This window comes from Haematobia irritans, chromosome 5 (assembly GCF_050003625.1).
Source record: "Haematobia irritans isolate KBUSLIRL chromosome 5, ASM5000362v1, whole genome shotgun sequence".
NCBI classification, from domain to species: domain Eukaryota; kingdom Metazoa; phylum Arthropoda; class Insecta; order Diptera; family Muscidae; genus Haematobia; species Haematobia irritans.
The window spans coordinates 143,825,650-143,840,247 of NC_134401.1; the positions used below are offsets into that span (position 1 = coordinate 143,825,650).

Genomic DNA, 14,598 nt, shown 5'->3' on the forward strand with positions numbered 1-14,598 from the left:
ATCAGGGGAAGCCGCATTATTGATGACAGGAACGATCTCACTAGACCTCCAGGCGATTGAACGGCAAAAGGTTTTTGAAGCTAAACAACACGGCGCAATGGACCTAATACCGAACATTCAACACTAGACCATAGATAGATTACAGGACAGGTGGTGGAACGAAACGACTTATAATTCACATACAGTTATGGCGAGAGAGGAGATATGGGGAAGTAACATATAAAATGACTCATATGCTCTCTGGTAACAGATACTTTCAAAAATATCTGTATCGTATGGGGAAATGCAGCTCGGAGAACTGTATCTATGAAGAAGTAGAGGTTGCGGATGCTGTCGAACATACATTCTATAAATGTAGCTGGTGGTCTCTCCGAGAAATATAATCCAGGAATGGTGGGGGAACGAGACGACTTATAATTCACATACAGTTATGGCGAGAGAGGAGATATGGGGAAGTAACATATAAAATGGCTCATATGCTCTCTGGTCACAGAGACTTTCAAAAATATCTGCATCGTATGGGGAAATGCAGCTCAGAGAACTGTATCTATGAAGAAGTAGAGGTCGCGGATGCTGTCGAACATACATTCTATAAATGTAGCTGGTGGTCTCTCCGACAAATATAATCCAGAAAATGGTATCGAGTCAGATGAACCGGTAGTCATTAAGCTGAATTGTGTCGAAGTGAATTGAGTTCAGTTGAGTTGACTTGAATTGAACCCGCAAAAAAAGAACAAAAAACTATATCCGTAATATATTAAAATATATATAATTAAACGACAAAAAGTGGTTTAGGTATGATAAAAATATAATACCACAATCAGTTTGTTAAGATGTGAAATAAATTTCTTTAAATAGGACGTTATAAATCTATTGTATTTAGTCAGTATTTATTACTTATCGTTATACATCGTGAAAATATAGCTTGTCAGTTTTTCTTACGCTTTATACCCTCAGCAAGCGGTAAAGAAAGTATAACATCGGTAAGGCGCGAAAGAAAGTTTAAAATCTTTTTCTCAGTCCATCGGGATAAAAGGATCACGTTCAAATTTCATAAAACTGAATTAAATTGAATTAAATGTCTTTTATTAAATACAAATCAATTCAATTTTATGGAATTCATACCAATTCAAGATAATGAAAATGAATTCCAATTACAGGCTTACAAGTTATTCATAAATTTTGCCGTGTCATGGAACAATCAAGTAACTCTCGGCATAGATTAGGTCTTGCCTTTAGAAAACGGGATTTGAAAACATTTGCTGAATACATCGATGCCGGAGATGATCCTTCACAAATGTATACGGTTGATCTATGCCTGTATCATGTTATTCTATCAAGTAATGGTTGTTCAGCCTTTGTGGAGAAATGCTTGCAATGCCCTGTGGTACATGAACCCAAATTGGCCAAGTGGTCCATACTCTATGCTGCGAAATCTCTTGATCCGGAAATTTTACATCTGCTCTTGCCCAGTGATTATATCCATGAAATTTGGTGTGACTTTTCAGCTTTACATTATTTAGCTAGCCGTACTATTATTAAAAATGTTGATGGGCTAATAAGGTGCATGGAGTTACTGCTAGAGCACGGTGCAATAGTAAATATGGCTGATGTAAATAACGATACTTCACTTTCGATTGCCATGAAAAATCCTAGTTTTGATATAAGGTCCAAAAAGAAAATTATTGAGATACTTCTCATGAAAGATCCGGTCCACAATTCGGCTCTACGCTCCGAGCTGCTAAGCATATGTGAAGATTTACGATTCCCAGAAGTCAATAATGAAATATGGCCTGAATGTGAAAGCGCCAATTGTGTTACCAGTCAAAAATGTTGTAACCTCGAGGATATCACTTCAAATGGTGAGAGAAATGAGAAACTCTTCGTGGCCATTATGAATCATCATAATCATTGTTTCGATCGCCTATTGGATATGGGCGCTGACTACAAAAGACCAGGATATTCCAGTGTTCCACCATTGGAATATGCGGCTGGTTGCGTTAATAGTTATGCCCTTGGAGTTCTCTTGGCAAAGGGCGTCTCATTTCGTGCGGGCTGTTCTTATCTCCTCTATAATGTGGTAAAATGCTTTGAAAGAAGTTCCAAATTTGACTTAAAAGATTTCGTACGCTGTTTGGATTTACTGGTGAGGTTCAAACATATTGATATCAACCAATTGGATGGTTTGGGAAATACCATTCTACATCATTCCACACATCTGTCGGATGCATGTGTATTGGAAATTTTGAAACAAGGTTATTCGCTTGCCATAAGAAATAAGGCGGGAGAGCTTCCGGTAAGCAGCATAAAATCCGATATTTTGAAAGCCCATTTCGATGGTCTCATTATCAAGGAGTATGATACGGAATCTTGGAAAATAACGTTTGATTATAACAATTTTCTCCATCTGCCCAATGGCAATAAGGATGCTGCCTCACAAATGGAAATATTTAAAGCCATTGCCAAAATGGAGACAAATAAAAAACTTTTGGAACATCCATTGATAATGATTTTCTTGGATTTGCAATGGCAACAACTTAGTTATCTATTCTATTTGAATTTTTCTTTATATCTCTTGTTTGTGGCATCATGTATCCCCTTCATACTATTAAAGTTGTCCGATTATCCCCTTATGTCTCGAATATTTTGTGGTCTCACTGTCTTGGGTGTGCTCTACCTCATAGTACGTGAAAGCCTTCAATTATATATGAATTGGAGAAAATATGTGAAATCAACTATCAACTATATGGAATGGTTAATGATTGTCTTGGTCTTGATCCTCTGTTGTGAGAGTAATTTTGATACGGATACCCGAAAGTTATTATGTTCCTTGACCATACTTCTCATTACCACAGAATTTTTCCAATTGCTGGGATCATTGCCATTCATGTCGCTATCCTTACGTATGCATATGTTTCAGATGGTGGCTAAAAGTTTTCTCAAGAATTTTCTTCTCCCTTCGATTTTTGTGGCTTCGTTCAGTTTGTGTTTCTATATAATGATTGGTAGACGAGAAGATACCGAAAATGATTTGAACAGCTTTTCCAATCCTCCACGAGCTTTTGTGAAGTCTATTGTTATGATGATTGGTGAATTGGATGCCAGTGATCTCAAACTAGATGGAGTTTTTATTAATTGCCTTTTTTTGGCATTTGTTTTTCTGGTGACAATTGTTTTGTTCAATTTGATCAATGGTGCAGCCATTCATGATATTTTGGTAAGTACTTAATTTTAGTTTATTTCATTATATTTTAAGTAAATAAAGTGAATTAAATTAACACGTCGAAATATTGATTTCCGACTACATAAAGTATGTATATATTCCTGATCAGGGAACAATTCTAAGAATATATAACCATGTCCGTCTGTATGTCTATTGTAATAATTTAATGAATATATCGAGCTAAAATTTTACCTAAACTCGTTCTCGAAACGACAGCATGCATACTCGAAGCGCAGATCTACTGAGACCGCATTACATGAACTAGTCAGCTTTATTGAAAGCTCACTATCGGTCAAAGAATACACAATCGTGGCGTTTCTAGACATCGAGGGGGCGTTCAATAACGTCCATCCGAGCTCAATATTAAATGGACTGGCAACTCTATTAGACGACGGCTGATGTGACGGTTGTTGAAAATCTCGATGGTCCTACGGATCCTCCAGATAAATCTTCATCATTGTAAGGCTGCATGTGCTGCCTTAAAAGTTCTCCTGATGAAAGGGGACATAGACATAGTTCTTATTCAAGAACCATATGTTTATAGAAACAACATATGTGAATTAAGTACTCCGAGGTTCAAACTATTGCAGTATACAGGTAATAATGTAAATCGAGCCTGTAGAATTGCTAAAAACGAGCTTGTTTCTGCTTCCTTCAATGTGCAATGCAGACACTGTCGTTGCCAGTTTAGAAATAGCCAAATGCAAACATTGGGTATCTTCGGTCTATATGGGACATGACAGGGAGATGCCTCCATGTGCCGTTAAGACCTTAGTTGAGGAGTCACTGAAAACAAAGACGAAACTCATTATGGGATGCGATGCGAATGCGCATCATAATATATGGGGAAGTAGTGATACTAATGCAAGGGGAGAGTCGCTAATAGAGTTTATTTTGCGTACTAATGTGGTAGTTTGCAACAAGGGAGATGCCCCAACCTTTGTCACTAAAAACAGGCAAGAGGTTTTGGACATCACCTTGAGCTGAATGAAATGATATCTGAGTGGCAGGTTTTAAGTGAACACAGCTTCTCAGCTCATCGCTACATCAATTTCAAATTTGATGTTCATATCACCAAGACCATATTTCCGCCAAATGTTAGGAAAGCTGACTGGTATAGGTATAGGGAATCGTTCAATATGATGATACCGGAAATAACAGAGACAAATATGAGAAATGTGCAATATATCGAACACGCAGTGGAGCGGATTACTAAGGCCTTCAACATCTCACTGAAAGCTGCATGTCCTAGATGGAAGCCAAGGGGGAAAAATCGACCACCATGGTGGTCTACGGAATTAAGTAATATGAGGAAATCCTGCAGGAAGCACTTTAACAAGGCAAAGTCCACCAGAGCCCCTAAGGATTGGGACGCTTACAAGAAGAATCTGAGATGATACAAACGAGAACTAAGAAAGGCTCAGCATAACTCTTTGAATGATTATTGCAGCAGTATTGAGAATACGTCCCAGGCTTCCAGACTATGGAAGGTTCTAGCATCCACCAACTCCGCTCCAGGTTTCATTAAAACATCGGAGGGCAATTGGATAACGCCCAGTGAGGAGACGCTGGAGGTACTATTGGACACACATTTTCCTGGAAATCAGACGGTTGAACCAGGTTCCGGCGGTGCCACAGTGGCTCTACGCTCGTTTCTTATCGAGGAAATTGTATCGGAATCTAGAATAAGATGGGCGTTAAATAGCTTTGGATCATTCAAATCCCCCGGACCTGATGGAATTACTCCGGCGGAGTTACAAGCAGTGACTGACAAAATTATCCCCATGTTGTCGGCGATATATAAAGGATGTATCAACTTATCACATATCCCAAGAAAGTGGAGGGAAACAAAAGTCGTTTTCATACCTAAAGCGGGAAAAGCCTCTCACTCGAGGCCGAAGGATTTCCGACCAATCAGCTTATCCTCATTCCTACTTAAGACTCTGGAGAGGATGATAGATATTTATCTTAGAACTAGCATCGATTCAAGTTTGTTCTCGAAACGACAGCATGCATACTCAAAGGGCAGGTCTACTGAGACCGCTTTGCATGAACTAGTCAGCTTTATTGAATGCTCACTATCAGTCAAAGAATACACAATCGTGGCGTTTCTAGAAATCGAAGGGGCGTTTAATAATGTCCATCCGTGCTCGATATTAAATGGACCGACAACTCTGAATGTTGATCCATGTATACTCAGGCTGTTAGACGAACTGCTAATGAAGAGACGTATTTAAGCCACACTAGGACAAGCAAACATACAAAGGTATGTGAACAGAGGCACTCTCCAAGGAGGAGTTCTATCACCTCTTCTTTGGAATGTTGCTATAAATAACCTTCTGGTTACCCTAGAAAAAGAAAGGATAAAAGTGGTGGTTGCATATGCAGATGATGTGGCTCTAGCAATCAGGGGAAAATTCCCATCCACAATCAGAGATATTATTCAGAGGGCCCCCCGGATGACTGAGAAATGGGCGAAAGACAATGGTCTTGGGGTAAATCCTGCAAAAACAGAACTACGCATGTACTGCAAAGATCGCAAAACTCCCACGGTTAGGCCCATTTCCTTAGGGGGTATTGAAATTCCCTTTAGTGAGTGTGCAAAATACCTTGGCGTTATTTTGGACAGGAAGCTGAACTTTAAGCTTAATATTGAAGAAAGGGCGAGGAAAGCAACGGTAGCTTTATACTCGTGCAAAAAGGCAATAGGAAAAAAGTGGTGACTAAAACCAAAAATTGTGCATTGGCTATAAACGACGGTGGTTAGACCTATAATGCTATATGATGTTGTAGTCTGGTGGCCGGCACTTCATCAGCCAACAAGTTTAGACAAAGTTCAGCGTATGGCGTGCTCTTGTATCTCAGGCGCATTCAGCAAGACAGGAACAAGTTCCCTTAATGTCATGCTGCATCTTTTGCCTTTAGACATTTTGGCCAAACAGTCAGCTGCAACAACGGCTGTGCGGTTGCGCGAGCTTACGGTCACAGTTCGGTCCTCAAAATAATGCCAGATGTGCCTAACGTAGTGGATTACACTTTGGCGAGTCCACTTTTCGACAAAAAGTTTGAGACTCTAATCCCCAACAGTGAGGCGTGGTCCACACAGACCCCGGGGAATAAAAGATATATCGATTTCTACACTGATGGCTCCAAATTGGATGGCCAAGTGGGTTTCGGAGTATATTCTAAAGATCTCGAACTTCGAATAGCGAAAAGATTACCTAATCACCGTAGTGTTTTTCAGGCTGAAATATTAGCAATAAGAGAGGTGGTGAATTGGCTGAGAAGTAATGCTCCTAGCAATATTGGCATTAATGTATACTCAGACAGTCAACCTGCAATAAAATGCTTGGACTCTGTGTTCCTCAACTCGAAAACGGCCATCGACTGTCGCAAATCTCTCAATGAGATGGCTGAGCAGTACAATATTCACCTAATATGGGTGCCTGGCCATAGGAACATACGGGGGAACTGCGAAGCGGATGAGTTGGCAAGGCTAGGGACTATCTTACATATTCCAGGGGAACTAGAATCTGTTGGTATGCCCCTGGCTACCTGCAAGCTCATGCTGCGTGAGAAGGATGTTATGATGGCAAATGTTCGATGGGAGAATTGCAAGGGTTGTAACGACACCAAGCAAATATGGCCCCATTAAAGCTTAAACCGCACACTAGTTATGCTAGTGTTCTCGAGACGTCAGATATCACTCCTGATATCTGCTATAACGCGTCGCGATTTTGCAAAAACTATTGGCGCGAAGTATAATGACTACTGTATGAGCTGTCATGATGCGGAGGAAAAGGAATCAATTAAACACCTCTTGTGTGAAAGTCCAGCATTTTGTGTAAAGTGCAAGCAACTTTTAGGAGCATATAGCTTCAGATTGCTGGCGGATCTGGAAAACGTTAACTTAACCAGTCTGCTAATGTTTTTGGAACAATCTGGTTGGTTCAACAAAGGAAAATAATCGAGAAGGTTCAGCGGTTAAAACTAGAAGTGCCCATATGTAATAGGTTCTTTTATTTAATGTTTTTTAGGAGCATATAGCTTCAGATTGCTGGCGGATCTGGAAAACGTTAACTTAAGCAGTCTGCTAATGTTTTTGGAACAATCTGGTTGGTTCAACAAAGGAAAATAATCGAGAAGGTTCAGCGGTTAAAACTAGAAGTGCCCATATGTAATAGGTACTTTTAGTTAATGTGGTATCACAACGGACTGAATAGTCTAAGTGAGCCTGAATCTTAATCGGGCTGCCACTTTAACCAAACCTAACCTACCTAAACTCGTCTTTTGTCTGCAGGCAGGACAAGTTCGATGATGGACTAAATCGCTTCATATTTTGATATAGACCCCATACTAACCGACCCTCCCCCCGATTTGAGATCTTGGGCTTCTAGACACCGCAATTTTTATCCGATGTCCTTAAAATTCAAAATATAGAACTATAAATAAGTGTTCCGGATATGGTGTATATCGGTCCATGGTTTACTATAGCCTCCACATAGCCCGAATTCCCTATTCGATTTCTTGAGCGTCCAGACACCGCAATATTTATCCGGTTTGTCAGAATTTGAAATTCTATAGGTATTTTGGGTCCATAAATAGTGCGCCGAATATGTTGTGATTTGGTCCAAGCTTTGACTTCTTGGTCTTCTAGACACCGCAATCTTTATCCGATTTGCCTGAAATTCAGAATATAGGATTATTTGGGGTACATAAATAAGTGTACCGGATGTGGTGTGTATCGGTCCGTGGTTTAGTATAGCCTCCATGCCAGCAAAAAATCGAGCACTATTTCAGCAGGATTGTATGGGAGAGATGCAGTACCAACGGCTTACAAAACAACCGAATCAGCGTTGATTTTTGTGGGCGATGTCCCAAATTACAAGTGCTTTTTTGGTGCTTTTTGGAAATCAAAAAGCACCAAATTGGTGGATGTCCTTTGTCATTGAGCTTAACATGGAATCGGGCGGCAATCAGTGATAAGAGAGAAGTTCACCACTGTGGTATCACAATGGACTGAATAGTCTAAGTGAGCCTGATACATTGGGCTGCCATCAAACCTAGCATGGTCCCCTCAAATTCTATATATTTTCCAGAAACCCGACGAAGAGTTTACAAAGGAAACAATTTTATTATTTGATTCATGGTGGTGGGTATTTAAAATACGGCCCGGCCGAACTTATGTCCGTATGTTTTATTTTATAGACTTAATTTTAATATTTTTGTTTTGTACTTTTTGTATACGTAACAGGTTGGCTGATAAGTCCCCGGTCTAACAAAGAAAAACACATTTTTTGTCAAAATTCGTTTTTATTATTCAACATAGTTCCCTTCAAGAGCGATACAACGATTATAACGACCTTCCAATTTTTTGATACCATTTTGGTAGTACTTCTTCGGTTTTGCCTCAAAATAGGCCTCAGTTTCGGCGATCACCTCTTCATTGCAGCCAAAATTTTTCCCTGCGTGTATCCTTTTGAGGTCTGAGAACAAGAAAAAAGTCGCTGGGGCCAGATCTGGAGAACACGGTGGGTGGGGAAGCAATTCGAAGCCCAATTTATGAATTTTTACCATCGTTCTCCATGACTTGTGGCACGGTGCGTTGTCTTGGTGGAACAACACTTTTTTCTTCTTCATATGGGGCCGTTTTGCCGCGATTTCGACCTTCTAATGCTCCAATAACACCTTATAATAGTCACTGTTGATGGTTTTTCCCTTCTCAAGATAATCGATAAAAAGTATTCCATGCGCATCCCAAAAAACAGAGACCATTACTTTGCCAGCGGAATTTTGAGTCTTTCCACGCTTCGGAGACGGTTCATCGGTCGCTGTCCACTCAGCCGACTGTCGATTGGACTCAGGAGTGTAGTGATGGAGCCATGTTTCATCCATTGTCACATATCGACGGAAAAACTCGGGTTTATTACGAGTTAACAGCTGCAAACACCGCTCAGAATCATCAACACGTTGTTGTTTTTGGTCAAATGTGAGCTCGCGCGGCACCCATTTTGCACAGAGCTTCCGCATATCCAAATATTGATGAATGATATGACCAACACGTTCCTTTGATATCTTTAAGCCCTCTGCTATCTCGAACAACTTCATTTTACGGTCATTCAAAATCATTTTGTAGATTTTCTTGATGTTTTCGTCGGTAACCACCTTTTTCGGGCGTCCACTGCGTTCACTGTCCTCCGTGCTCATTTCACCACGCTTGAATTTTGCATACCATTCAATTATTGTTGATTTCCCTGGGGCAGAGTCCGTAAACTCATTATCAAGCCAAGTGTTTGCTTCCACCGTATTTTTCCCCTTCAGAAAACAGTATTTTATTAAAACACGAAATTCCTTTTTTTTCACAATAACAAAAGTTGCTTCACAAAAGACGCTCTATCTCATAAACTAATTGACTTACAGATGTCAAATTTTGACACGAATCATTTGAAGGTTGGTACTATATAAAAAGAATATGCATTTAATACTAGTGACGTCATCTATGTGTCAGACCGGGGACTTATCAGCCAACCTGTTATTACTTAATTCATTAAAAGGTTTAATTTTAAACTTATGAAAACATATGTAATATTTGTATCTTTAAATATTTAATATAAAGTTAATTTATTAGAATTTCACTTAAATTTAATTTTAACTTTGATATCATATTATTTTCTAGGAAATTGAAGAAGATGCTAAAGTTAACGAAACCAAGCAACGAATTAAATTATTACATAATTACCATGAGTTCAATATAGGGAATTTAAAGTACCTACAAAATTTTCAAACTAAAGAAAATAAACGTCATATAAGACGCATGAGGAACCCAATATACCTGCGTCGAATCTCTATACATCCTAATAAAGAGAAAAAATGCATAGCTCAAGGCGAATGGTGTCGTAATATGTTTTCTGGAGGTACTATCTCTTTTACACCGAAAAATATTACCAACCGTTTAATTATAGACAATCAGACACTGGAAAAAATTATGGTAATAGTAAATGAGCCTTTCAAAAATGAAAATGATTTAAAGGATATAAGAAATGAAGTTCAAAGAATTAGGGAAAAACTCAATCAAATCGAAAATACAATGCTCTCGCAAGAAAATAAAAATGTAATAAAAAATACTGATAAAAATAAAAAGTGAAATTTTAGAAAAAAGAATTTGTTTTTTTTTTAGTTTTTTTTTTTTTTTTAATTTCTTCATCCAAATGAATTTTGAAGGCACAACTTATTCTATTCTTCTTTGAATTTTTGGGCATCCAGACATCACAATTTTTAGCCGATTGCATCGAATGCATATTATTTTTATATAGTACCAACCTTCAAATGATTCGTGTCAAAATTTGACGTCTGTAAGTCAATTAGTTTGTCAGATAGAGCGTCTTTTGTGAAGCAACTTTTGTTATTGTGAAAAAAATGGAAAAAAAGCAATTTCGTGTTTTGATAAAATACTGTTTTCTGAAGGGAAAAAATACGGTGGAAGCCAAAACCTGGCTTGATAATGGGTTTCCGGACTCTGCCCCAGGGAAATCAACAATAATTGATTGGTATGCAAAATTCAAGCGTGGTAAAATGAGCACGGAGGACGCAGTGGACGCCCGAAAGAGGTGGTTACCGACGAAAACATCAAAAAAATCCACAAAATGATTTTGAATGACCGTAAAATGAAGTTGATCGAGATAGCAGAGGCCTTAAAGATGTCAAAGGAATGTGTTGGTCATATCATTCATCAATATTTGTATATGCGGAAGCTCTGTGCAAAATGGGTGCTGCGCCAGCTCACATTTCACCAAAAACAACAACGTGATGATTCTGAGCGGTGTTTGCAGCTGTTAACTCGTAATACACCCGAGTTTTTCCGTCGATATGTGAAAATGGATGAAACATGGCTCCATCACTACACTCCTGAGTCCAATCGACAGTCGGCTGAGTGGACAGCGACCGGTGAACCGTCTCCGAAGCGTGGAAAGACTCAAAAGTCCGCTGGCAAAGTAATGGCCTCTGTTTTTTTTGGGATGCGCATGGAATGATTTTTCTCGATTATCTTGAGAAGGGAAAAACCATCAACAGTGACTATTATATGGCGTTATTGGAGCGTTTGAAGGTCGAAATCGCGGCAAAACGGCCCCATATGAAGAAGAAAAATGTGTTGTTCCACCAAGACAACGCACCGTGCCACAAGTCATTGAGAACGATGGCAAAAATTCATGAATTGGTCTTCGAATTGTTTCCCCACCCAACGTATTCTTCAGATCTGGCCCCCAGCGACTTTTTCTTGTTCTCAGACCTCAAAAGGATGCTCGCAGGGAAAAAATTTGGCTGCAATGAAGAGGTGATCGCCGAAACTGAGGTCTATTTTGAGGCAAAACCGAAGGAGTACTACCAAAATGGTATCAACAAATTGGAAGGTCGTTATAATCGTTGTATCGCTCTTGAAGGGAACTATGTTGAATAATAAAAACGAATTTTGACAAAAAAAATGTGTTTTTCTTTAATGGAGGTAAACATTTATAGTATTTGGATTTCAAATCATATGGAGAGCGTTATTCTATCGGATTTTCGTGCATATTTTGATGCGATATTTAAGATTCCTCTAATACTCAGGCAAAATTACAATTTGAACTCATCTGCTAGGGAGAATATCTGTCATCAAATCCACCTTGAATTATATATGGGTTCGATTAACCAGCTACGATGATTTTTCAAAGGAAACTACTATATATTTTATTCGTGTGGTGGTGGGTATTAAAGATTCGGCCGGGCCCAACTTAATGAGGTATATACTTCTTATACTCTCCACCATAGGATGGGGGTATATTAACTTTGTCATTCCGTTTGTAACACATCGAAATATTGCTCTAAGAGCCCATAAAGTATATATATTCTGGGTCGTGGTGAAATTCTGAGCCGATCTGAGCATGTCCGTCCGTCCGCTATCACGCTAACTTCCAAACGAAACAAGCTATTGACTTGAAACTTGGCACAAGTAGTTGTTATTGATGTAGATCGGACGGTATTGCATATGGGCCATATCGGTCCACTTTTGCGTATAGCCCCCATATAAACAGACCCCAAATTTGGCTTGCGGAGTCTCTAAGAGAAGCAAATTTCATCCGATCCGGCTGAAATTTGGTACATTGTGTTAGTATAGGGTCTTTAACAACCATGCAGAAATTGGTCCACATCGGTCCATAATTATATATAGCCCCCATATAAACCGATCCCCAGAGTTGGCTTGCGGAGCCTCTAAGTGGAGAAAATTTCGTCCGATCCGGCTGAAATTTTGTACATGGTGTAAGTATATGGTCTTTAACAACCATTCAGAAATTGGTCCACATCGGTCCATAATTATATATAGCGCCCATATAAACCGTACCCCAGATTTGGCTTGCGGAGCCTCTAAGAGGTAGAAAATTTCATCCGATCCGGGTGAAATTTGTTACATGGTGTAAGTATATGGTCTTTAACAACCATGCAGAAATTTGTCCACATCGGTCCATAATTATATATAGTCCCCATATAAACCGATCCCCAGATTTGGCTTGCGGAGCCTCTAAGAGAAGCAAATTTCATCGGATCCGGCTTAAATTTGGTACATGGTGTTAGTATATGGTCTTTAAGAACCATTCAGAAATTGGTCCACATCGGTCCATAATTATTATAGCCCCCATATAAACCGATCCCCAGATTTGGCTTGCGGAGCCTCTAAGTGGAGAAAATTTCATCCGATCCGGCTGAAATTTTGTACATGGTGTAAGTATATGGTCTTTAACAACCATGCAGAAATTGGTCCACAACGGTCCATAATTATATATAGCTCCCATATAAACCGATCCCCAGATTTGGCTTGCGGAGCCTCTAAGAGGAGAACATTTCATCCGATCCTGCTGAAATTTTGTACATGGTGTAAGTATATGGTCTCTAAAAATTATGCAAAAATTGGTCCACTTTGGTCAATAAATATTTATAGCACCCATAAAAACCGATCACCCGATTTGGCTTGCGGAGCCTTTAAGAGAAGCAAATTTCATCGGATCCGGCTGGAATTTGGTACATGGTGTTAGTATATGGTCTTTAACAACCATTCAGAAAATGGTCCACATCGGTCCATAATTATATATAGCCCCCATATAAACGGACCCCCAAATTTGGCTTGCGGAGCCTCTAAGAGAAGCAAATTTTATCCGATCCGGCTGAAATATGGTACATGGTGTTAGTATATGGTCTTTAACAACCATGCACAAATTGGTCCACATCGGTCAATAAATATATATAGCACCCATAAAAACCGATCATCCGATTTGGCTTGCGGAGCCTCTACGAGGAGAAAATTTCATCCGATCCGGCTGAAATTTTGTACATGGTGTAACTATATGGTCTCTGGAAATTATGCAAAAATTGGTCCACATCGGCCAATAAATATATATAGCACCCATATAAACCGATCCCCCGATTTGGCTTGCGGAGCCTCTAAGAGAAGCAAATTTCATCCGATCCGGCTGAAATTTGGGACATGATGTTAGTATATGGTATCCAACAACCATGCAGGAATTTGTTCATATCAGTCAATAATTATATATAGCCCCCATATAAACCGATCCCCAGATTTGACCTCCGGTGCCGTTTGGAGAAGCAAAATTCATCCAATCTGGTTGAAATTTGGTACATGGTGTTAGTAAAGGGTGATTCTTTTGAGGTTAGGATTTTCATGCATTAGTATTTGACAGATCACGTGGGATTTCAGACATGGTGTCAAAGAGAAAGATGCTCAGTATGCTTTGACATTTCATCATGAATAGACTTACTAACGAGCAACGCTTGCAAATCATTGAATTTTATTACCAAAATCAGTGTTCGGTTCGAAATGTGTTTCGCGCTTTTTTATCGACAAATTTTGTTCAGCGATGAGGCTCATTTCTGGTTGAATGGCTACGTAAATAAGCAAAATTGCCGCATTTGGAGTGAAGAGCAACCAGAAGCCGTTCAAGAACTGTCCATGCATCCCGAAAAATGCACTGTTTGGTGTGGTTTGTACGCTGGTGGAATCATTGGACCGTATTTTTTCAAAGATGCTGTTGGACGCAACGTTACGGTGAATGGCGATCGCTATCGTTCGATGCTAACAAACTTTTTGTTGCCAAAAATGGAAGAACTGAACTTGGTTGACATGTGGTTTCAACAAGATGGCGCTACATGCCACACAGCTCGCGATTCTATGGCCATTTTGAGGGAAAACTTCGGAGAACAATTCATCTCAAGAAATGGACCGGTAAGTTGGCCACCAAGATCATGCGATTTGACGCCTTTAGACTATTTTTTGTGGGGCTACGTCAAGTCTAAAGTCTACAGAAATAAGCCAGCAACTATTCCAGCTT

The 14,598-nt window shown here is 39.5% G+C and overlaps 1 protein-coding gene across 1 annotated transcript; it reads left to right on the top strand.

Annotated features, from left to right (window-relative positions):
• The first annotated feature begins 896 nt into the window (after positions 1-896).
• Positions 897-10,384, top strand: LOC142241070 (transient receptor potential cation channel protein painless-like). The gene is made up of 3 exons (XM_075312806.1): positions 897-983; positions 1,161-3,217; positions 9,900-10,384. The coding sequence occupies exons 2-3, from the start codon at positions 1,193-1,195 to the stop codon at positions 10,365-10,367; spliced, it is 2,493 nt and encodes an 830-aa protein (XP_075168921.1). The 5' UTR covers positions 897-983; positions 1,161-1,192; the 3' UTR covers positions 10,368-10,384.
• The last annotated feature ends 4,214 nt before the right edge of the window (positions 10,385-14,598 follow it).